Here is a 22,735-nt window from a genome sequence, read left to right as displayed (position 1 = left end):
GGCGTTCCCTCCCCACCACTTTGCTCCTTCAGGCTGTGGTTCTGCAGTGGCCCCAGCGAGCGAAGTGCATGCTGCTGCGGGGAGGAGGGGCAGGCTGGCCCCTCTTGCTCTCTGGCTGGCTGTTCCCACCACTTGCTTTTACATCGGTACCAGCCTTTACACCTGTAGTAGCGTTCCTATCGCTTCCCCAACATCGGTGCAACAAGCCATACTAAGGAACTGAGCTGACTTGTGAGCAACTTGATTCTTTATGGACAAGTTCAGGGTAGTCTTCAGCCAGATCAGTTCTCTGATGGCGCTACAAGGTGCTAATGCTTGCGTGAGAGAGTTGACTAAACTGGGGGGATGCTGATGGGGTGGTGGTCCCTTAATGAGAGGGTTTGCTTTGGGTCAGCCTTGAAGCAGTTGTGAAACCCCCGCTGCATATTTGCAAGCACAAATCTCTGAGGTAGTACTGCATGCTGCATCATAGGATTGATAAATGCTTTATATAAGTTTGTAATCTATTTGGAAGTAGAGCTGACTTCCCCAGACTGCTTCCACAGTGCAGTCCTGGGGACTTGTAATGCTGGCTGAACTAGAGAGGAGAAATGGTGTGGGATTGGGATAATTACCTGAAGCTGAGAATCCCTTGGGATTGCATTGCTTCTGTTTGATGCCATGAAACCATAGCACTAAATAGCTATCTCTTACAGTAAACCTTGAACCACATGCACCTTCAAGTCCAAAGTATTGCCTGCAGTGAGTTTGCTTGCTCTTTTTTTTCTTCAGCACATTAAACCATGCCGCTAACTGAAGAGCAGCCTTTATCAAGAAGGGGCATTGGTCCACTGCATGAGCTGAACATGAACTCAGTATTACAGCTGAAATCTTAATAGTGGGTTCTTCCCTCGTTCCTCAGTTTACTGAAGCCTTCTGCAAATACTATCTTAGAATGGAGCTCTTACAACTTAACAACTCTTAAAGTGTTAATCCTTTATCTTTCAGATTTGCTGCTTGTGTCTGGTGCTACAACTTTTCACCTGTCTTCTAATTCAACACTTGTTTTTTTGAATCTGGCTTTATTGAACAAATGTAACTTTGGGTTAAGGGAAGAATATTAATGTACAGTGTAACTGGGGCTTCTGTTCACTGTAAGGGTCTTTTGACCTGCTTATTAGTGGGGGCATTGTTCTGGTAAGCCGTTCCAGGACCCATCCTGCCAGTCTTCTGCACAGGATTAATCATTTCCTCTTGACCTCCTGCTCTCTTTTCCTAACATGTTGCATTGATCAGAATCCTTAACTCGCAAGTTTGCTCCTGTTTTTTAAAAATGGGAGGAAAAGGAGGGGGGAAGGAATGCAAAGAAATTGGATATAATGTCTGCTGTTAACATTCTTAGTAAGCTTTTTTCCTCTTTTCTTCTTGACTCCTCCCTTCTACCAAGAAAAGAAATCCCTTCCTGGTATGTATTAGCTCCAGATCTCAAGCATCTTGAGTGCCTCTGTTTCACTGGAATTACTTTTTTTTTGAGCATGCAACTTCCTGCAAGATCAGCTTTGCTTATAAAGGTCACATTTAAAGCTTCACCTAGCTGAGGCTTTCAGCTACTGATCTACCAGATTAGAGCACTATATTAATCTTCTTGATCTGCAGTATTTCCATCATAGGTAAGGCAGCATCAAGAATACTGCATGTGACTTAATTTCCCCTCTTTTTTTTTTTAATGCCAGCAGAGGAAGGTATTTGAGATCATACAGGGTACTTCCTAATACAGAAAACTCTGTTTGTCTTTACTGACATCATCTTTGTTGTGCCTTTAAGGGAGCTGTTGACCTTAAGGTACAAGGGTCTGCTGCCAGCCAGTCCCAGATTATATCAGTAGCAGAAAGGAATACTTGTTCTGTTCAAATCACCCATGGGTCCCTGTATTCTCCTGCTGCCTGTGGATGGCAGCTAAACCAAACTTCCCAGGAGAGACCTCAGCCAAACTTCCCAGGAGCAGACCTCTCTAGACTTCAAATTTCACTTCTGCCTGGGCTAGTTGTTCTGACCCACTGTGTCCAAGCATAATCTGGCCTTTGAGAAGGCTGCTGTGGTTTGTGCTTCCTTTTCTAAGGTGTTAACAGCAGCTCCAAGGGTGGAAGTTGAGCTAAAGAAAGCCAATGGTATAAAAGCAAAGGCCTGTTTCCTCTTCTTGTAGAACCTCTTTCTGTGAGGCTGCTTGTTAGAGGTAGTCTTCCACTCTTGGTCCTTGCTTTTCTCTGAGGAGGAAAGAAACTAGCAGTAGGGCTTAACATCTCCTGGAAATAAATCATTTAACCTGCCTTGTGTCTCTGAACAGAGTGATACTGGCTGATAAGCTGTTCTAGGTTCATGGCCTTGCTTGATCAGAGGAATGCTAGATATCTGTACCTGTTCCCAGGAGCACTTTATGCTACTCTGGGCTACCTGTGGATTCATCTTTGCACCCCAGTTCAGGCTCGGAATGGCTCTAAAGGGAACTGAGCCATGTGACTGACAAGGCACAGACCTGAACACTCACTTCTGAATAGCAGAAATGACAAGGCTAGAAGTAGACTGTGAGCTGGAAAGTAAAACTGGAGGTGGTTTTCCTACCAAAGCAAACAGATTGGAAGCTCTGCCTCTAGTGAAACTTGTACTCCCATGGAGTGAGAGAGCTGACTAGGAAGCCCATCCACTAAGCCCATGGAGTCTGAGATTGAGACACAATAGCCCATTGTTCTTGAAATGGTGGGGGTTATTAGCTTTTGTTAACTACTTGTTTTGGAGGAATCTCCAAATTCCATTTTGTTTCCTGCCCTGAGGTAGGGTTATGGGATCATCCTCATCCTCCCAGTAAGAGAACTATGATGGCTGGTAATGTCTTCTCACTTCCCAGAGTAGCACATTAGGACCGAGCAAAAAGACCACATCACAAAAAACACCCTTTTTTGTTGCTTTGTGTGCATCACAAAGGAATTGGAGGCAGGAGGGTCTTCCACAAGAACATGTCTGTGGAGATGGAAGTGGGACTGTTGCCTGCTTTGGTAATAGACAAACTAAAACAAACCACCTGCACTGAAGGGAGGTTTCAGGCTGATAGCTCTGGCACTACACATGGGAGGTCTGGGGCTAGGTTTGGGGAGCCATGTGTCTTTCCTGCTTTTCTTCTCAGAAGGTGCTGTGGGGTGGGGGTGCTTTCAGCTGTGCCCAAGACTTTGCATTAAGTAGTTGTTTTTAGCTGCTGTTGGCCACCACACCCGAACATCTCAGGCTGTTGTCCCTGGCTTCTGCTGCTGGCTGTTGTGCTCTCCACCAGCTCCCCTAGCATCTGGCTCTGGTGATAAGAGACACAGTAGCAAAGATGAAGGAGGAACATGCAGTCACAGAAAGGGGCCTCTTGGTTGTCCGTGGTCTAACTCCTAAAGGTTTGTCTTCCTTCTCCCTAACCTTCATTGTAGAAGGCTACAAGGTCGCTTACTGTCATTAGGTGATATCAAATGGGCCCCTTCAGTTGGGGTGTGGTGAGGGATAGTTGCATAACACTCTACCCTTTTCATGTGTTATCTTGATGGACTGTATTGGCAGTTACTACCCTATTCAATTAAAAAAAAGGTCTATTGATTTATTTCTGAAACTTCAGCTGTGTGGGCATACATAGGATTTCATCACCGAGACTGGATGCCTGCAAAAATAATTACATTAGTGATTCTCTCAGAGTTTCTTGTGAATGGTTTTAAGTTTTAGGGTGTATTTCTTCTACTGTAGCTTGAAGTCCTGCCTCTAGTCCATTTACAGAGATGAGAATGGAGGTGTAATGGAAAATACTATTTTCTAGTATAAGCAGAGAAGGTATTTTTCAGTTTCACATGGCAGCCAGAATAGAGCTGAGGCAAGATCAAGGCTAGTCAGTCACCTGGATGACTCCCATCTTGTTCCACTCCCATGCCATCTTCTGTTGAAGAGCAAATTAGCTGTTGTGTTGGTCCAGCATTTGGCTGCTGGTTAATGGTCCAGAGAGTATACTTGAACACCTGAAGAGCTCTAGGTCATAGTCTTGTCTTATTCCTAGCTCAAGCAATAAACAGAACTATCCCTTGAGGAAAGACAGTATCTGAGTAGCTGGATTTCATAAGTTTTTGTGGCAGAAGCTGTGTAGTATCCAATTCCAGAATACTAATTCCAGAAATAGCCTTATTATCCAGTCCAAAACCAATGTCATTTGGTGACTGGCCTGTTTATATGAAAACTATTTTTTTAAACTAGAAATGTGAGGAATAGCTATGTTTAGCAAGGCCTCTTTTTAGCTTTGTACATCTTACATCCCTCTCGGGACCATGGAAGGTAGTGCAGCAACAACTGTAAGAGTTAAGTTGTAGCCTGCAGACCTGATGCAAGCTTTGGTCTTTCTCTCTTGGATGGAAATTTGCAGTGGTAGAACCTATCCTCTATCTAGGAAACAGTGGGCACATGCAGGCTGCCTGAAGTGAGGGTAACACTTCCATGCTGTCTCAGTAATGAATTTGAGCTTGTGCTAATGTGAGTAAACCAGAATACTAACCAAGCAAAAAATCAGTTATTTTTTTCTCTGAAAGGTCTTGATGAGGAATTATGTGTTTTCCAAGCCTCTGTAATAAGAGGCTTCTGGTTACTTGTTTTGCACCTTCATGCTACCTGAATTGGGTTCCTGCAGAAAGGATTAAGGTCAACTGCCTATCTGTATCTCTTAATTTGCTGACTGGATGAACTTTGAAAGTTGCTTCCTCTAGGAAATTACCAGTGTGGTTTTTCAGTGTTCTGTTTCGTAGTATTTGTTATTAAAGCAGACTTAAATATTCTTTCACTGGTTTGAGCATTATAACATTAGGCTCTCTGGAGGGAGGTGTCTTGCTTTCTGGGTTAGCTCTGTGACCTGTATATAACAGTCTGTATGTTCAGAATGTGTTGTATTGGCTGTGTGATCTTGAACCTTTCCTAGAAAGAGTGTGGGAAGAGAGGTTGTTCTGCTCATCCTTACTTGCTAAGGTATTTAAGGGTGGTGTGCTTTTCACCTTGCCAGTGAAAATACTGATTTTTTTTTTAAATAAAAAAAACCCCACAACACATCAGGTGGCTAGCGGCACAGGGATGTATTTTTACTCAAGCCTTTAAAGCCTAAATGCACCTTTCTGAAAATACTACTCCTCCTTTGCCCCCCTCCGCATCATTAGGGTTGTGGGTATATGACTCAGTCCATGCCTGAAGTCACTACTGTGACTCTTAGTTTCTCACATGAAGAGCTGGTAGTGACTAATCCTGGAACACTGGGGCATAGGGTGAGGAGGGGGCTCTTTATGTTCTCTTTGGACAACTTGCTGCTCTCTAAAATGCATAGGAAAGCAATAGCTTTTAATTTTTTTAAGTGCCCTCACAATAAAGTGTGGGCTGGGTGACCCATTTAGACTAAGGAAACTGCTTGAAATTGCTTAAAAAATATGCATAGAAATGTCTTAAGTACACACAGAAATCTCTTAACAGCTGACTGCATGCAAACTGCTTTTGCATGTGTGTGCATGTGCTCAGCTGCTAATGGAGGATCGAACATGCTCTTCAAATGTACCTTGGTTGCATCGGAAATCCCTTTGATACTTGTGCTGCTCTTTGCCAAGCAGCAGTAAAACCAACCCCTTTCTAGGAACTTGGAAGCAGCCAGACCAGAACTCGGCACGTACAACGCAGACATTCAGCAGGACAGTTTACAAGGACCAGTCGGGAACTATTACCAGAGGGCAGTAGCAGCTGAAACTTAAGATCATGGAGGCTAGAGAAAGACAAAATAAGAAACTGGCCTTTGCTTTCTGTCTTTGCTACTTCAGCTATGGGGAAAAAAAAAAATCATTAATGGGGATACAAATAGACTAAGTGCAGTGTTCTGGTCCTTCTCAGTCTGAAGAAGTATGATCTCGGTCTCAGATGTATTGTTTTAAAAAATACGCAACTAAGTAAACTGCTTTCAACTGTAATTTCTGAAAACTTAAATCATTCAAGGAAAGAAATACAATATTCTAGTATTCTCTAAAGTGCATTCATTATGTTCTTGTATTCTACTTTATTAAATTCTGCTCTCCCTGCTAGGTGAATAAAAGCTACCTGAATGGTTCAAATGATTGAGTGTCTTTGCTTTAAAGCTTGATAATTTCATATTCATTATTTGCACTTACAGCTTCACAGTGCAAATTTTGGTCTGGAGAGATTAAAGAGTTAGTTTGATCTTTGCCTGCAAGACCTTAAACTCCTCCTTCCCTCCCACCCGCCCCTTTCAAGGATAATATTCCACTGTGCCAGATTGCCCATATTGCCACCAGAAAATTGCTTGGACCACTTCTTACAAAATCAAAGGTCAACTCCATGCCTTGGTGGCAGCTGGGAAACTAATGATTTAATGCTGCTTTGACCTTTGGCTTCCTAGTCTGTTTGAGTCTGACCCAATGTTTTAATTTTCCAATACTGCTGGGCAGTTGGCTTTTGTCTGTTTCCAGATGTAACTTGCATATTGAGGCCTGTTACTGAAGTGAGAACAAAACAACAAAACATCTCAGCCTACAAGGGGAAGGAAAAATAACAGCACCTAAATTTTTTTTATGCTACAACATACAGCTGTCCAGTGTGACTGACTCTTCTACAGCTAACAAGGTCAGGTTTAGAATAACAAAATGTAAATGTTTGTCCAGAGTTTACATCTAGACTTAAAGTATTTTAATGGCAGTCTTGCTGAAATGCTGCTTTTTTTTTACAGGTCTGTAAAAAAGTAACAGAGTAAAAACAGTAGCTCTTTCCCCTTCTGCCCTCAATCTCTTCAAATCTGTATTTCTTTTTTTTTACTGGAAGAAAAGTCAATGTTTGATCCTAATACTGGGAGATGTCAGAAAAGAGTAACCAGTTGGTTCTTGAAAATGCTTGCTATTGGTGGGGGGATAGAAGTGTAAAGTGGGGTGGAAAGCAGTGGTGACTTACCCTTTTAGGGTGATTAGGAAGTTCCTTTTTTAAAGGGCTGCAACATTTGAGCAGGAGTATTTTGTCATCGATTTTTGGTGTATATAGAAGGTGAATATTGCATTAGGTTTTTCCGCAATGGTAATTTTGCAACCATTGCCAGTACAGTTCCAATTTGCTACTAATGGTGTGATAATGGTGGGGAAAGCACCCTAAGGTGGCTAGCCTTTTCTTAATGAAAAGACTGCTGATTGTTTGGAAAGATTCCCCTTGAGTACTGATGCATAGGGAAACTCCCCCTTGAGTACTGATGCATATGGAAACTCCTCTTAGCCCGAAAGTGCAAATCTCTCGTTTTGTCTGCTCTGTCTGCCCATCGGGAGTACCAATCGGACTTGATTCTTGCCTGAACTACACTGCAACTCTCAAAGGTCAGCTCATACCCAGGCTTGTACGAGAGGTTGGTTTTGCAGAGCAGATGGGCTCCTAAAACTTTTATGGTCTCCAGTCAAATCACCTCAAGCTGTAATCTCATTAAATCTTAAGTGAATCAGTGGGTCTGGTTATTACTTGAAAGCAGAGTTACAGGAAGCGATGTTCCTGATGCAGTAGGTCTGTCTTGGTAGTAAGCTACCAGAGGTACTTGCCTGTGTGTGGCTCTTAAAGCTGCTCTGCTTTGATAGCAAAGGTGGTATGTGGGGTGCAGCAATTTAACCTTTTGGTAGAGGACAAAGGTAGAGATGTAGCTTTTCGTAAAATCCTTATTGTGTTAACTTACGAAGTTTTAGTTCTTCCCTGTGCTTCTGATCACACACCTATTACACTGTCCCAATAAGCCATATGTGTCTTAGAATAAATTAGCTTAGTAACTTAGGAATGACAGCAGAGTGCTTGGCACTGTGCACACAGTTGCTGAAAACCGCATGACAACACTGTCCAAAAGCCTAGCCTTCCTCTTTTTTTTTTAATTCAGCATATTGTCTTTGGGAGTTTCTGTGCTAGAAAATGCTACATAAAAGAATGTTCTAGAGGCAGGCAGGTAGCTTCCTTGAAAGTCTGACAGAGCAGACTTGACTCAATAGGTTAATTGTCTTGTGCTTGGAAATCTGGTTAAACATGTTTTGTTCTTCTGCCTGGATTGCGGAAAGTCTTTTTCTCTAGAGAGAATAAATCTACTCTATGACCTCCTCAAACTTTCTTCTTAACAGGCAGGGGACATGTAGGACTAGTTTGGCAATACATAAAAAACGAATGATCACGGCCTAGTGTGTTCGTTATAACACAGGAGTGTTAATAAAAACTTGCTGCTGATTGTGCAAAGATAATAAAATTTCTTCTGCCTTGCTTACCTGCTTCCTTGGAGCAGGGAAACAACACACCATACCTTGTGTAAACCTGGCCTTTTGGTGAATTGACGTACCTAAACTGCAGTCAAACTCCTGCTGGTGCTTGTCAGAAATAGCGTATTTCTAATGTAGATGTTCATGGTGTGCTTTCACATGCTTTTACTGTAAGAATGGTCTCTTCCTTAGCATTGTATTACACATAACAAGGCAGTGTGGATTTTATCATAAAATAGCTTTTTGGATAGTAAGACTAGTGCGTATTTTTCTCTTCAAGAATTGGGCAAGGATTTAATCTTAGCCATCCCTTCTCCCTTCTTCCTTTGGTAAAGTGAGTCACACTTGGCTCTTCCCCTCTCGTTCAGCCTGGATAGCTTTTCTTCCCTTCACTGATGACTGAGCAAGCCTGCTATATTTACACTTACCCTGATTTAAAGCTTAAACAAGGCTACAGTTAAAGTTTGGGGTAAGGTAACTTGCCTGCATAATACAGAAGCAATCTAAAGCTAGCGTTGTGTGGAACGGTTGATACCACTGTTGAAAAGGCTGGTGCTTTTGATGAAGGATTCAAAGGATTTAAGCATTTTAAAAATCCAGAATGCTTTCAAATTCTTAAAAGTTCCTTGAAATATATCAGTGAACCGTGACAGGGTGGCACCAAACCACTGTAGTTTGGTTAGACCAAAACCATAATGCTCTAAACAGAATTTATTTGGTGGCAGTATGAATGCATACACTATATACGTGATCCATGGGAGCCCCATGGAATGGATTAAATGTAGAGTGTGTGTATCAATCATAACTTAAACCTTGACTGGGATGGAACATTGTCCTTACTCTCCCAAAACTGAACCTACTACTCAATAATGGTGTCTATGGCCAAATGACAAACTCCGGTTATTAGTGTTTCTTAGTCATTGTCTGTAAGCACATCAAATCTACATTGCAGTTTGAAGGAGCAGTAATTCTGCTCTCCTTCAGTTTTCACTTAATTGAATATTCATCCTGGAATGCCTATCTCTTCCCACCTCTCCCAAATTCAAAAGGAAAGCAATCTTAAGTCCTCTCCATGAGGAAAATTATATTATTAGGCTGTTACAGGAAGGCACTGTGCTGCACTTAAATCTATGACAGAAAGGTGGAAAGTTGGGGCGGGGGGGGGTGGCAGCACGCTCGTAAAACACACCACTTTGTCAGGGTGGGGGAGACACAGGCTTCAAACTTCCTTGTACCTGTATTTCACCAATTTGGAAGTACGTGTGGGGCAGGTAAGTGATTAATTTAGAGCTCTGATACTTCTGAGGTCTTGCTTCTGCTCTGTTGCCAGTGAGGCAAAGAGAGATATAAAGGGAAAAAAACACAAACCAAACCAACCAACCAAAAAAAAACAAAACCAAAAAAACCCCCCAAACCAGACATACTTAAATTGTCCATCAGGACTTGTCTTAAATCTTCAGATAGAAATAAAAATGTCTCTAATTTTGTGTTAATGGCTTATAAACAAAGGTTTATCTGTTGTTCTTACTGTTCTATAGTGATGGAGAAAAAAATTATTCTGAGTAACACTTCTGACTTCCCAGAACAGATCTCCTTAGTCTTAAGATATTTCTATGATTTACAGTACCTTTTTGGCAGTAACTCCAGAGCTGTGTCATTATATGATAGATGGACAAGAATTTACTCATTCACTTGCAAGGGATTAAAGAGTAACCTGCAGTAATGTTTGTTATATGATTATTGAAATGCCCTGTGGCTGTTAAGACATCTAGGTCTTCCAAAACAAACATTAAATACTACAGTTCAGTTGGAAGTAATAGTGCACTAGCACCCATAGGATAACACTTTCATGAGGAGTCTTTCATAAAACATGACTGTATAATCCTCCTTAAAATTAAGAGGAGTTGTAACAAGCGTATTAATCTGACAAATTTAGTCTGGCATTCTACTACAAGCAGCAAAGCTTTGATCCTCAAGGACAACATTGTTTCTCTGAATAAGATACTCTAGTGTATATGCCAAGTCCTATGCTGGGAGCAGATAATAATTATTCATGGATGGTACGATTTGATGGTGTTAGCTGAGGAACCCTGATACAGCGTATATATAATATGCTTTAGAAACTACTGCCTGGGTCTGGAGCAAAGCAATTTTTTTTTTTCTTTCAATGCAGTCCAAATTTGGTTTTGCTTAATTAAGATTCCTCATTTATGAGGAATCCCAACTGAAACCTCAACATGTTGTAATTTTTCTTCCTGCTCTGAAACATGTGTACTTCAGCTAGTAAAAGTTTTACACTTGCGTATTTTTGGGTATGAGCATTTGAGAGGATGATGGCATAGAGGGAGAGCTTGAATGCTTTTTGAAAAGATACCTTCCAAATGTTCATGTTAGTCATTTTGGGGTTTCAGTCAAGAGAAGTTCCTTCAAAGGCCTTATTTTGTAAGGACTTGGTATGTGGGTATATAGTTGTAAAAATAATGTTTGGAACAGAGTAAGGCAAGAGGAGCAGGGACGGTAAAGAACAGACCCGGCCCATTCAGTGCTGCCTTTGTGCTTTCCACAAAACCTGTTCCACATAAGCAGTAACTAAAAACACTGTGGTATAAAACACTTAGAATGGGTTTATATGTCAGTTTTCCCAGACAACAGTCTTGCCTGTATTTCCTAATAAAAAGCTATAGTTGGTCATACTCACTTAGACCTGAGTTTGATGTGCATATGGCACTGGTGGTAACTGGACTTGTTTAATAGGCATGGATTGTTTTACAATTAAAGAAGGGGGAAAAAAAAAAAAAAACCAAAACACCAAACCACCAGCTCCTGCTGTGGGGGTTCAGTACCATGGCTGTTCCTGTTACAGCCTTCCTCTGAAGGCAGAAGAGGTGCAAAGCAGAAGGGGGAGGAACAGTAGAACTCTGCTCTTCCCATCAGACGTCCAGGCTGCAGTAGTAGCCAATGCCTAATGCTGGGGTGGTGGGCGGAGGAGAGAAGGATGACACTTTTCCCCCTTCCCCTGTCTGCCTCACATGCTTGGCCAACTGGGCAGTTTCCCCACTGAGAAAATGTGTGGGGAAGGAGGAATTCTTTCCTGTGATAACCCAGGTGATCAGCTTATGCCCTAATGCATGAATTTATGTTGCTGTTCCTTGCTTTTACTCCACATAGTTTAAACTGCCGTAGGTTCACTATGGTTCTGTTTCTAAATTTAAATTGATAGAGGTATTTAATTTTTTTTGCATATGCAAGAGTCCAAGTCTTACCACAAGGAGTCATTGCAAGCAGCCTAATCCCTTCAGTAATTGCTATCTCTTTAGTGATATTAGCTTGCATAATACTAGGTAAATCTCTGAAGACCTGATATTGGAAATGGGGGGGGGGGGGGGGGGGGCGGGCAGGGGGAGGACACAGGACACACAGTGTCTTGTACAAGTATGTGGACTGATTTACTTACCAGGCTATTACACAAACTGGAATTACCAGAGTCTAGTAGTGGTGGTGTTGGACATTTGAATTGCTTCATTTTGCTAAATGTGTGTTAACAACCTTCTTTGTTAATAGGGCTTTGAGATTTGTAAGTCTAAAAGTTGATGCATTTTCCCCTTCATCCTAACACAAACAAATGTTCCTTTTTCTAAAAGGTATAGAGAGTTACTTTTTTAATTCTGTAGAGATTATGTAATGTTATTAAAATGATTTTAAACAAATAATCAGTTCAGAGACAAACCTCACCCAAATAGAGTATGCACTTGAAGATAGAAATTAAAGATGTCAACCTACCTCCTAGTTCTGGTTTTGTATTAATGGCACTTCCATATAGAAATGGCTTTATTGAAAATTTATTACTTTTGAGCACTCTACTTGTTGTTTTGACTCTGGGTTCTTGTGTTCTTCCCCTATTATTGGCAGTAAGTCCACACAAGCAAGGGGGAACAACTAGACGATAAAGCTGCAAAGTGGGCTCAGAATTCATAATTGCTTAGTTTTCTAGTATTCTCTAGCTAATGCGGCTTGAATTGCAGGTTAAATTCACATGGTGGTTAAACTGGGAGTTTTCAAATGTGCACTCCCAATCTTTTTCCTTGTAACAAATAAGTACTAGATGATGTAATTGAAGCATTACACTGTGAAAAAGTAAGTGCAAACTCATGTTCTAAAGAGTATTTTTCTGAACCAGGATTTCTAGTGCTGCTTAAAACAAAAGGAGGAACCCCCCCCCACAAGGACACCAACCCAAAAACCCCACACAAAACAAAAAACTGAGGTAGAACCTATCACAGAGTTAAAATAGGTAAAGCCACAGTTTCTCTGGATAAATGTGTTCTTTCTGCTTGTACTCTTTTTTTCCCTAATAATTGAACATTATGAATTTAAGATGTCTAGCTTGATAGGCTTTCTGACCTCCCAGAGAAGCTCTCTAAAAATATTAATGGGAATCTGTTGCACCAAAGTAAATTCTCTTAGGTAGTGGTGGTTTGAGTACAGACTAGCTCTATAAGAAAATTAATCCTACAAAAGACCTGTTTGTGCTGGGGTCAGGAAACCGCTCTGGCGAACGGCACACAGCCCATCAGCTTAAGACGTTGTTTCACAATTGGCTTGTCTTCAGCATGAGGACTAGCTTGGCCCTTGAGTGAAATCTGGGAACTTAAGTGTTTGTTTCTCTTCCCGCTCCGTTTCCCCATTCAAATCAAAAGGAATAAGGTTTGTTTCTAGTATATTAAGAGACAAAAATGTTTTCTAGCTGCTTGTTTGCAATGTATGTAATAGCATCCTTGCTGTCAGCTTTCCATGTGAAGGTCAACAGTTGCCAAGGACCTGAATGGAGGTAGTGTTCTCTGCAGTGGTGTAGGAACAGCGCAGGGTTGAGGAATATAGATTTTGGGAGGCAAGGCCTATACTGATGTTAGTCACAGAGCAGGATGCAGGAGCCTTGAGTGTACCTTGACTCCTATTCTAACCCTTCTTGTGCATAGAAGGAAAACTTTCAAAAGCTCTAATGCTGAGCTGTGCAGGAAAAGGGAAAATGTGTTTTGTAAAGAGTTTGTAGAGATGCTGAAGTTTGTTGGTTGTCTCTAAGAAACAAAATGCCATGTGCAATAGCAAAGCGGTTGTCAACCCATTGCGATTTCCAGCACCACTGAAATCATGGCCGAGCTTTGGCTGAGAACTATGTAAGACAATCTAGCTTTTCAGAGAGCTGAAGAGTTAGGGAGGCTCAGTGAAGGATTTGCAGGGACGTACAGCAGTGACTTGGACAGATGGGCTTGAAAGTGGAACCGGGTCCTGACCCACTCTAATGTCTGCTTCCACAGCAGGCTATTAGCTTGCTTGCTTGAACTGTTGAATATTTAGATCCACCCACTGTCCCCTGTGCCAAGACCACCCTGCTGCTACTCGTGTCATGTAGATTTGGCACAGAAGCTGCATTTAAACAGCTAATGAGTTGCATGTTGAAGCACAGGCTGGTCTCCCCTATTGAAATCTGTAAAAGAGCTGACTTATCACTGGCTAAGTAATCTACTAGCTACTGATACTATTGCATCTTTCCATAAACTGGCTACTTTACCTGCTTTAGCGCTGAAGCAGATACTGTGACTTTTAAAACAAAAAGAAATGCAGATTTCTTACCCCAAACAATTTCTTTAGAAGAAAATTGCGGAATGTAGACTTACCATTATGCAGTAATTAAATGATAGCCCACTGTGGGATAATACTGAGGTGGCACAGGTATAATTAATATTAGAAGAATATTAAGCCTTGCTTATCCCTGTTTAGGAAGAGTTGGAGCGATGAGTTAAGGTGGATGTGAGATGTTCTTTCCAGCCCATCAGTATTGGGAATCTTTGAGGTAGTATGTTAGATCAGCTGGCCAAGTTACCTTGCACCCAAGAGCTTTTGGAAAGCTAGCTGATGAGAGGTTAATCTTCAAATGCTGGGCATATTCCAGGTGAGTGGTGTAGTGCTCCCTCCATAGTGGATGAACAGGGGGATACTGCAGCTGGCAAAGGAATGCTTGGGATGCTGCGGTTCCAGGGCTTCAGGTGGGTGGCTATAACCAGGAGCTACAGTCATCACGTGAAGTTTAACTTACACGATTTTAACTCAACACACAGAGGATGCCATTTTATGGTATGCTGGAGCCAGCAGATCCTTAAACCAGCTTTGTCAAAGGTGTGACTTCCTGTCTCCTAGCCCCAGTTTGCAGCCTGTTGTCGCACCATCAACAGTGATGATGTGGCCTTCAGAGTGAAGGGGATCTTGATTGTCACTTCAAGTCCTTTTGAATTTGCAAATGCTGTCTGCATTGGTAAAGACAACTTAAATGGGCTCTGCTCCACTCCCAGCTGACTGTTAATACTCACTGGGTTTTCTGAACTTGATTAATGGAACTATGTGCCTTCCAAAAACCCTTTGTTTTTAAGCTGTCAGGTCACCACTCCCTCAAATACGCAGCTGTTTTTACTGACTTCATGACATCACAGCAGGATTGAAGAAGGTAAACATCAAGAATTTTAAGAGTATGGTAGTCTGTTTGGTTTAACAGCCTGTTTAACTTACCAGACTCAACTCCAGTCTCCGGTTAGATATACTGTTCTTCCAGTTAGAACTTGAGATGAATGCTATCAGTGAGAAGATTTACACTGACTTCCAGCTGTGATGTTGGCGAAGTACCAGAACTGAACCATGTGGCTTAGCACTGTAGCTCAGCTGATCTTTAATAGATAGTTGTCATCAGATGAACCCATAACTAAGGATGTGGAGACTTCTTCCTCCCTTGTGCTGGCCCTACTGCTATTCTGATCCCAGGATCAGCTGATTGAATAAACCATTTCCTAAAATTATTTTTCTGCTCTTTGTAAAGATCCCCAAATGTCTACACTGAGACTGGAGGAGCAGTGAAGGGGGGGAGGAAAGGAGGAAGGCGGGAGGTGTAGGGCTTCCTCTTAGAGTGGCTGTCAGTTTAATTGTGGAACAAAATGACAGCGTTGCACTGTGTGTGGTTCATACTGGGAGCAGTGCTGGTTAGATTGGGGGTTTTATAAGTGAGTTTCCTTCCCCCTCATGTGCTGGGCCTGTGTGACTGAGAAACTGGAGCAAGGAACAGAACCCACTGGAGCATCTGGGGAAGGGAGGGTATTAACACTAGTGCTGGGGGGGAAGAAAAAAAAAAAGCATGTGGAACTACAGCTTTATTTCCTACAAACAGACTTGCATGAGTCTTAAAGTCATCTGGTAGCTGGGCTTTTATTATTCCATGTGGGGTAAGGAAATCAAGCTGAATTTAACAGCTGGACTGAATGATCCTCTTGCACTTGATTAACTTATAAATGGACCAAAACCCATCTCTGTTCATCCAAGTGGCAAAGGTAGGTAATAAATAGCAAAGTGGTTTTAGTAATCCCACTTGGTAGAACTTTCTGTGCACACCGCATGCCCTATGTTGCATGGGCTGTAATGCTTCAAGGTGCCCATATTCTTGTAGAAATTTTATAATTAGAATATTGACCCGAATTTGAAAAGTAATTCTTTTGTCTGCTGTGGAGATCTTCTGGAGTTGGTAGACCATCTCCCATTACCACTGGATACAGTGAGGAAAAGTGGTGTTAAGCCAGTCTCTTTTACACCAGAGCATTAAGTCAAAATACAGATTCTAAGAGTAATTCAATCATTAACTGGTACACAGAAACATGAGGTTTTTAAGTATCTCTGGAAAAAAAAATGTTTCAGATATACTGGGAAGTAGCTTGTAGTTCTGGTGTGAATCACATGGCTTGCTCATATCTTCAGTCTTCATATTTTGTATTTAAATTTCAAGAGTTATATCAGTGCAGAAGTTAACGTTCCTCAAACTCTGATCATGGTGTGAAACAAGTTAATTTTCACAAATTGCTATTAAAATGGAAACGAAGGACCAGCTTCCTACAGAGTAAAAATATTACCCCTTTCCACTTAAACTTGCAACAATTATCTGCACCAAACTCTGAACCAGTCATCCTGGGTGGTGTATTTACATGGTGTTTAAAAAAAAAAAAAAGAAACAACTGCTGCATGCATGATGCAGAGAAGCAGCTTTTTCTCCAGTTTGGGGCGGGGTAGTGCAAAACAAACAAAACACAGTGCTGAGGGAGGAGGACCAAAATTCACTGGAAAATTAGTTTATACTAAATTCATAGTCATCCAAGTGTTACACACTACTTAACAAAGCCACTGGTGTTTGAGTTATTGTCAAGGGAACTAGATAATAAAACACCTTTAGTAATGGAAAACTTTAGACTGACTATGGTAAGTATGATTTTTTTTTTGGTCATAAAAGTTCACTTACAAATGCCATACTGAAACTTTTGGAAAAACAGAAACTAAGAGGCTACTGTTTTGTCTGTAGATTTTTTTTTATTGTTGGTCAAGACTACAGGGTAGCTTTTGAGCATCAGACTTATATTTTAAAATAATGTGACTTTATGTGTTGCTGTCTTGTACAAAATCTTAATGCTGTAGGCTTAAATAAAAGCATTGCAAGACACTGAAATGTAATGACAGAAAACAAATGCTTAAACATGGTTAGATTCCACATGTTTTTTTGACAACTGTGTGCATGTATGCTCTTAAATGTGCTCTGAAATGAGAGAAATCAAGTGTTTGCAAGCTGGGAGGAGAAGGGCACTGTGAGTATTGCTGAAGGAACATTTGTTTAAACGCAGGTTGAGATTAAGCCTCTTCAACTGCTGTTTCTGCTGAATTTTCCTCTGTCATGGTGCCTACTACATTCCATTGCTTTTGTCTGGGCTTGGTATTTGGGAAATTTTGGTGAGGGCTGGAAGGTGGGGGGGCACGCTGGAAGCTGGTCAGCAGTAAGGAGAGGAGCGCTGGTGTGGGAATTGTGGAGTGGGGTCAGGGTTTAACTTTAGTGGCCATTCATCAGATGATGATTGATTGCTGTGCAGTCCCAGGGGACGTCTAACAACATCTCCGCCCATCCCCCTGCCCCCTTTGAAAGCAGATGGACCAAAAAATGGGGAGAGCGACACCCAGGAATTCCTGCTGTTGTAAAATGTTTTTACGGTGCACTGTACAGCCTTTCCTGAAGCAATCACATTTATGGCCTTGCTGTTGTATTTCTTGGGTTGCTGTGGCTGTAAAAGATGAATAGCCCTGTAATATGGTTCACTGATTCTGTTTAAATTGAAGTAGGCTCCCTTTATTGTTTTGTGTCTAAAATTGTATGCCACCAATTCAGGAAATATTTCCTGTTTGGGAAATAATCAACCCATAGCTGATTTATTTTAAAATAAATCACTTTTAACTATCTCTAAAACTATTCCCCTCTTGCTTCTGACTTGTCTCTTCATTTAATTTTCATGGAAATTCTAAAATACTAATTAATGTAGTGAAGCAGTTCTTTAAAAAAAAAAAAAAAACCAAACCAAAAAACCCCGAACCAAACTACTCATCTTATGAATTTTTTCCCCTTACTACTAGATAGTTACCAAAATGGGTGTTGGAAAGGCACCAGTTTTTATCTTAGAACAATTGTATTTTTACTTAATTACTTAATTACTACAGAAACAAACAATTCATTAAATGCAATTTACACAATTCCTGAATTTCTTTGAAAGGAGAAAACTGTCTCTGCTTGCTTCTCATTTTTCTCTTTCCTTGCTGCCTATCAGAACACTTGTGTGTTTTAGAAAAAACAGCATGTTTGAAGGTTTTTGCTTATAAAAGTTTTCCATACATTCAGGAAAATACTGAAATTAACAGGACAATAGTTAATTTACAGCTTGATGGATCTTTTGACTGTATCATCTCTGCCCCTTCAGATGAGGTGGGGGGGGGGGGTGTTAAGTTTTGGGACTTTCCTCTAAGTACTGTGTTTTGGTTTTGTTGTTTGGGGTTTTTTCGTGGTTTGTTTTTTTTTTTTTAAGCCGAGCATCATAAGATGACCTCTGTTATGGAAGACTTAGTATTACTCTTCCCTTCCTTCCCACTACTCCTGCCTGTCCACATTTCAAGACCAGTCTTGTTATTTGTCATATAATGAGCATAGAAGGAGCAGTATGCTGCTATATTAATAGTGCAACTGAAATTTTGGGTGGCCTTTTTCCACATTGCTGAGATTGAAAGAAAGGGAGGCTCTGCCAGTCTTTTAGGTATGCTACAAGTGCTTCAAATCTGAATTGAGAACACACTCTTGTATTGTCCTACTTGAGCAGGACGTATATTGTTGGTATGAGTTTTTTGCAGGGGATTGCTTGTTTCAGTGGAGTTTTTTAGTTTATTTTCTCCCCTTCTATTTAGAAACTGGGATAGAAAATTAATCCAGCAATACGTGACCTTTATGGCCATGACCTAGGGACTGGGATGTGAGCAGGCGTCAGCTTAACAGTAAATGCCTGGTTGTGGTTGCAAGCGCAGGCAAGCTGATGCTATGCTCCAAGCTCCATTAGCCTGGCTGGCACAAATCCCCCTTGCTGTTGCACCCTGCACACCTGGGTACTTTCCAGTTTAATTCTTGGGGATTGCAGTTCTAGTGCTTGGTAGAGCTGATGTACAGCCTGTTGAGTGCTCCTGACGATGAGTATGAGAGTGACTACAGGAGAACTGCCCTTCTTGTACCTCTGCCAAGTTAGTCTGTGTGTCCAGGAGGGAGTTCCTGGGAAGCGTTCCTAGTTCATCTTGAAGCTGGCTGACTCTTCCCATTCGCTTCTGGTGACTAGCTCGGTTCCACACTGAGAGCAGTAGGGATTATGCATTTGTGCTTTCTCATGTGTGTATTTAAGGTAACTATTTTAAATGTGTAATGATGGAGATCAGTCCATTGCTGTCTACTTCCTCCCCTTCTCTTCACCCAAGCCTGTTAACTCTGTCGCTCTCAGACGTTAAATCTAGGTGGTTTTCATCATTTTGTTGACTAAGAAACAAATATGAGGTTTTACCAATGGCTTTGTAGTGTTTACCCAAAAGACTTTTCCCCTGCCATGTCCTACGCAATCTGCATATTTCTGAAATGAGATTATGGCTCGTGTCTCTCCTCATTCTAAACTCTGGAATGATGTTTTCCACCACATTGCGGTGGGTGGCAAGAGGCAACTGAACAGCTTAAATTTAGTTTCTCTTTGGTTTGAACGGCTGGATGACTCTTTCCCACTGGATGCTGTTGCCTTGCAGCAGGAGTGCTTGGGTGTCAGGACTGATCTGTGGTGTTTTACCAAGCTTTTGCTTCTGGTATTGACTATTTTGGAGGACTAATAACAGATTTAACTTTCTTCTGGACTTCTGTTCATATGGTCACCATTTTCCTTTCAGCTGCTCTGCTTGATTGAGGCCCCAAATCCCTGCTGTATGTTTTTAAAGTATATCAGATTCATATGACTTAACTTGATAGCCTGTCTTGGTTTTCATTCTCTCAACTTCTCAGTTGTTTAAGTGGAGTCATTCAGCAACATGTAATAAACATTCCCTGTAATTTCAACAGCAAAATTGCAGAACTGCATGAGCAAGTGAACATTGTATACAGATTTAGACAACCACAGCGTAAAGACAAGGAGTTGAGGAAGATGATGCATTTGAATAATGCATTTCAGAGCCAAGGCAGCTTTTTACTTACAAAAGAGAGGATCTGAGACACTGCTTGAGGGTTTAGTATTTGAACAGAAGCAAACCATAACAGTCTGTTCCAGTTTCCCCACAGCAAAACTTAAAAAAAAAAAAGTTTTAGTAAAAGCTGACATGTGTGCACAAACATACACATACCCCTTTGAGAAATTAATCCATATACCACTTCAGCTGTTGTGCTTATAGGAGCTTAAAATGTCACTTTATGCAGCACAGGCAATCTGAGGGAATCACCTGTCCTGTTCTCCCCCTTCCTTTTGAGGGAGAAGGGAAAGGGGGATGTTATGCACCATACCACAAACTGTTAGCTGGAATCAGCAGTGGCTGGATGACAGCTGTGAGAAGACAGGCATATCAAACACTTGTCCAATCTTTGTTCTGCTCTTGCTCCTTTCTGAGGTAGATTTCAAATAGCTGGTGATGGAAAAATTGTACTATGGAGCCTTGTTTGCCATTGTATAGTGGATTTCTGACTTCTGTGGTAATCTAGATTTTTCTAACATTACACTCTAACAAAAATAGTGTATATAGCTAAGAGCAAGGCTCTGAATACAGAACTTTCTTGTGTTGAAATGTTGTGCTCCTTCACTTGTGTCTTCGAAAACAAACCAGCTGATTTCTGCTTGCCTCCGAGAAAACACACTCCCATGGAAGATGCTATTTCTGTGTGCTGCTTCCCTCTACTGGGTGGAATGGGAACAGTTATGGCTGATGAATGGATCCAACTTCCTAGGCTAACATCTTGTGTAAGACTTTCATTGTGATTTGACTATAGGGTTTTTAAGTGCTTTGTGAATAGAATGGGGTTTTAGTGGTTACCCACAGTTCACTTTAGCATTCAAATACTCTGATGGGCATGCTAATGTTTCAGTCTTGTTCTCCTCCAACTCAAGCATCTCTGAGCATCACTAGCATGGAAACACTACGTCATAGCAAAGGTTTTTTTTGCTTTGCTTTTGGAAGTGGCAGAAGGGAGTCTTGCCTAATATTGTCACTACTCTGAACATAGAGACTTGCATATTTTGAAAAAACAAAAACAGAGGATGGTTCTCAGGCATGCATACTTTGTTTTCGCCTTCTGGGAGGTGGGTGTGCTGGTGCTGCAGTTCTTCAGTGCAGTGATTATTAAATGACCCACTTAAGGGAATGTGGTGTTTGTATGCAGGAAAAGTCTTTACCTGAAACTTGCTATAGATGACATCTCCAATCTGCAAGTGTTGGCAGATGGTTTCCGCTCTTAAGAGGAGCTGATGTGGACACTCTTCCTAGTATTGTATTGCAAAGAAAACAATGACACTTCCATCCAACTGTTAGAGAGTATGATTTGGAACTTACTGGGAGGGATAGCTCTTCCTCTGTGGAGAAACTATTGTGAAGTCTTTGCCTATTGCTACTACCTCTAACCATCCCCTTTATAGTTGAGCTGTTGGATTTTTTTTTCATTCTGGCACTATTTTCTCTTTAATTCTTCATTAGATGGTGATGGAGATTTTTTTTTTTCCCTCTAGGTACTGCATTTCTACTGTGATACCTGTTCTGTCCCCATATGTCGGGAATGTACCATGGGACGACATGTGGGTCACAGCTTTATCTACCTCCAAGATGCCCTCCAGGACTCCAGGACTCTCACCATTCAGCTCCTGGCAGATGCTCAGCAAGGACGACAGGCTATTCAAGTAAGATACTCACTTGAGTACTTTATTCCCACACCCTCCCGCCCCTTCTTTCCCCCACAGCTTGTCTGTTACAGGGCAATGTGTCGAGGCAAAAAGCTCTCTGCTTCTGCTGTCAAGTCTTCTCACCCCTTCTGTTCTCTCGGATCTCTGACAGAAGTGGCTGTGGAGCTGAAAACAAAGTGCTGTTATATGAATTTTGCATTCTGGCAGCATAATCCTGTCATGTAAATCACAATATATATGAAGCTCTGTAGAAATGCACTTGAGCGTGAAGCATTTTGAAGAAAGTTCTGATCTTGTATAGGAGTGCGAAGCCTGGCTTTGTTTTTACAACTGAGACTTATTTTCAGCTGTCTTTCATTTGTGTACAGTATCTAGCACTGTAACTACCTACGACTCTGGTTATGTCTTCAGGGTTGCCATGACATATAAAATACTAATCAGCTGTTGGATTAGTGTGAAACTTCTAACCTGCCTGTGTGAAGGATCTGGAGCCATCTCCATACAAGGATTACTCTGCACACACAGATGCATACTATAACTGCCTATTACTGCATTCTACTTCAGCTGTGTTTTATAATGCAAATACAAATACCAGGCAAGGACTGGAAGGAAGGTAGTACAGTGCTTCAAACTACAGGAGAAATTTATATAGGGAAGTAACATGCAGGGTTATGTAGATAGTTACTTTTGCTGAATAATAATCTGGCAGTAACTGTTATATGATATTAAGCAGTAGTTCTGCCTGTATAAAGAGACTTTGGATGGGGAAGGCATCGTGGGAAGCTATGCTCCGTGCTGCCATCTTCTCATTTTGTTAGCCTCAAATTTGAGCTGGATATTCTGAAACTGGACACTTCTGTGTGATTTAACTAGTAAGATTTTTTGAGTAAACGTTGGTAAATGCCATGTATAGGAAGTAAACTTTCTGAATTGGGTGTGCTTTCCTGGCACATGCACGGTACAAACAATAATTTAAAAACCCAAACAAACCTGTTGTCCACCCATCATTGCTTGTTTCTAGTAGATGAGGATTTGAGTGGGTCTCTCTTAAATTTTCTTACTAAATAAAATCTGTTAAATCTGTCCTTCCATTGTTGTTGGCAGTGACCACTCCTTCAGTCTCTTCTAGCTCAGTTTTCTGCAGCA

The 22,735-nt window shown here is 41.3% G+C and overlaps 1 protein-coding gene across 1 annotated transcript in view; it reads left to right on the top strand.

The window, feature by feature from the left end:
* The window catches only part of TRIM71 (tripartite motif containing 71), a 57,498-nt gene that overhangs the window by 20,629 nt on the left and 14,134 nt on the right, over positions 1-22,735 (top strand). The window contains exon 2 of the mRNA XM_075706295.1: positions 21,419-21,586. Within this exon, the coding sequence (XP_075562410.1) occupies positions 21,419-21,586 (168 nt within the window). The remainder of the gene's footprint in view (positions 1-21,418; positions 21,587-22,735) is intronic.

The sequence above is a fragment of the Pelecanus crispus genome, chromosome 2, assembly GCF_030463565.1.
Source record: "Pelecanus crispus isolate bPelCri1 chromosome 2, bPelCri1.pri, whole genome shotgun sequence".
Lineage (NCBI taxonomy): Eukaryota > Metazoa > Chordata > Aves > Pelecaniformes > Pelecanidae > Pelecanus > Pelecanus crispus.
The sequence above is the reverse complement of the archived record's forward strand: the minus strand, read 5'-3'. Positions and strand labels throughout refer to the sequence as shown.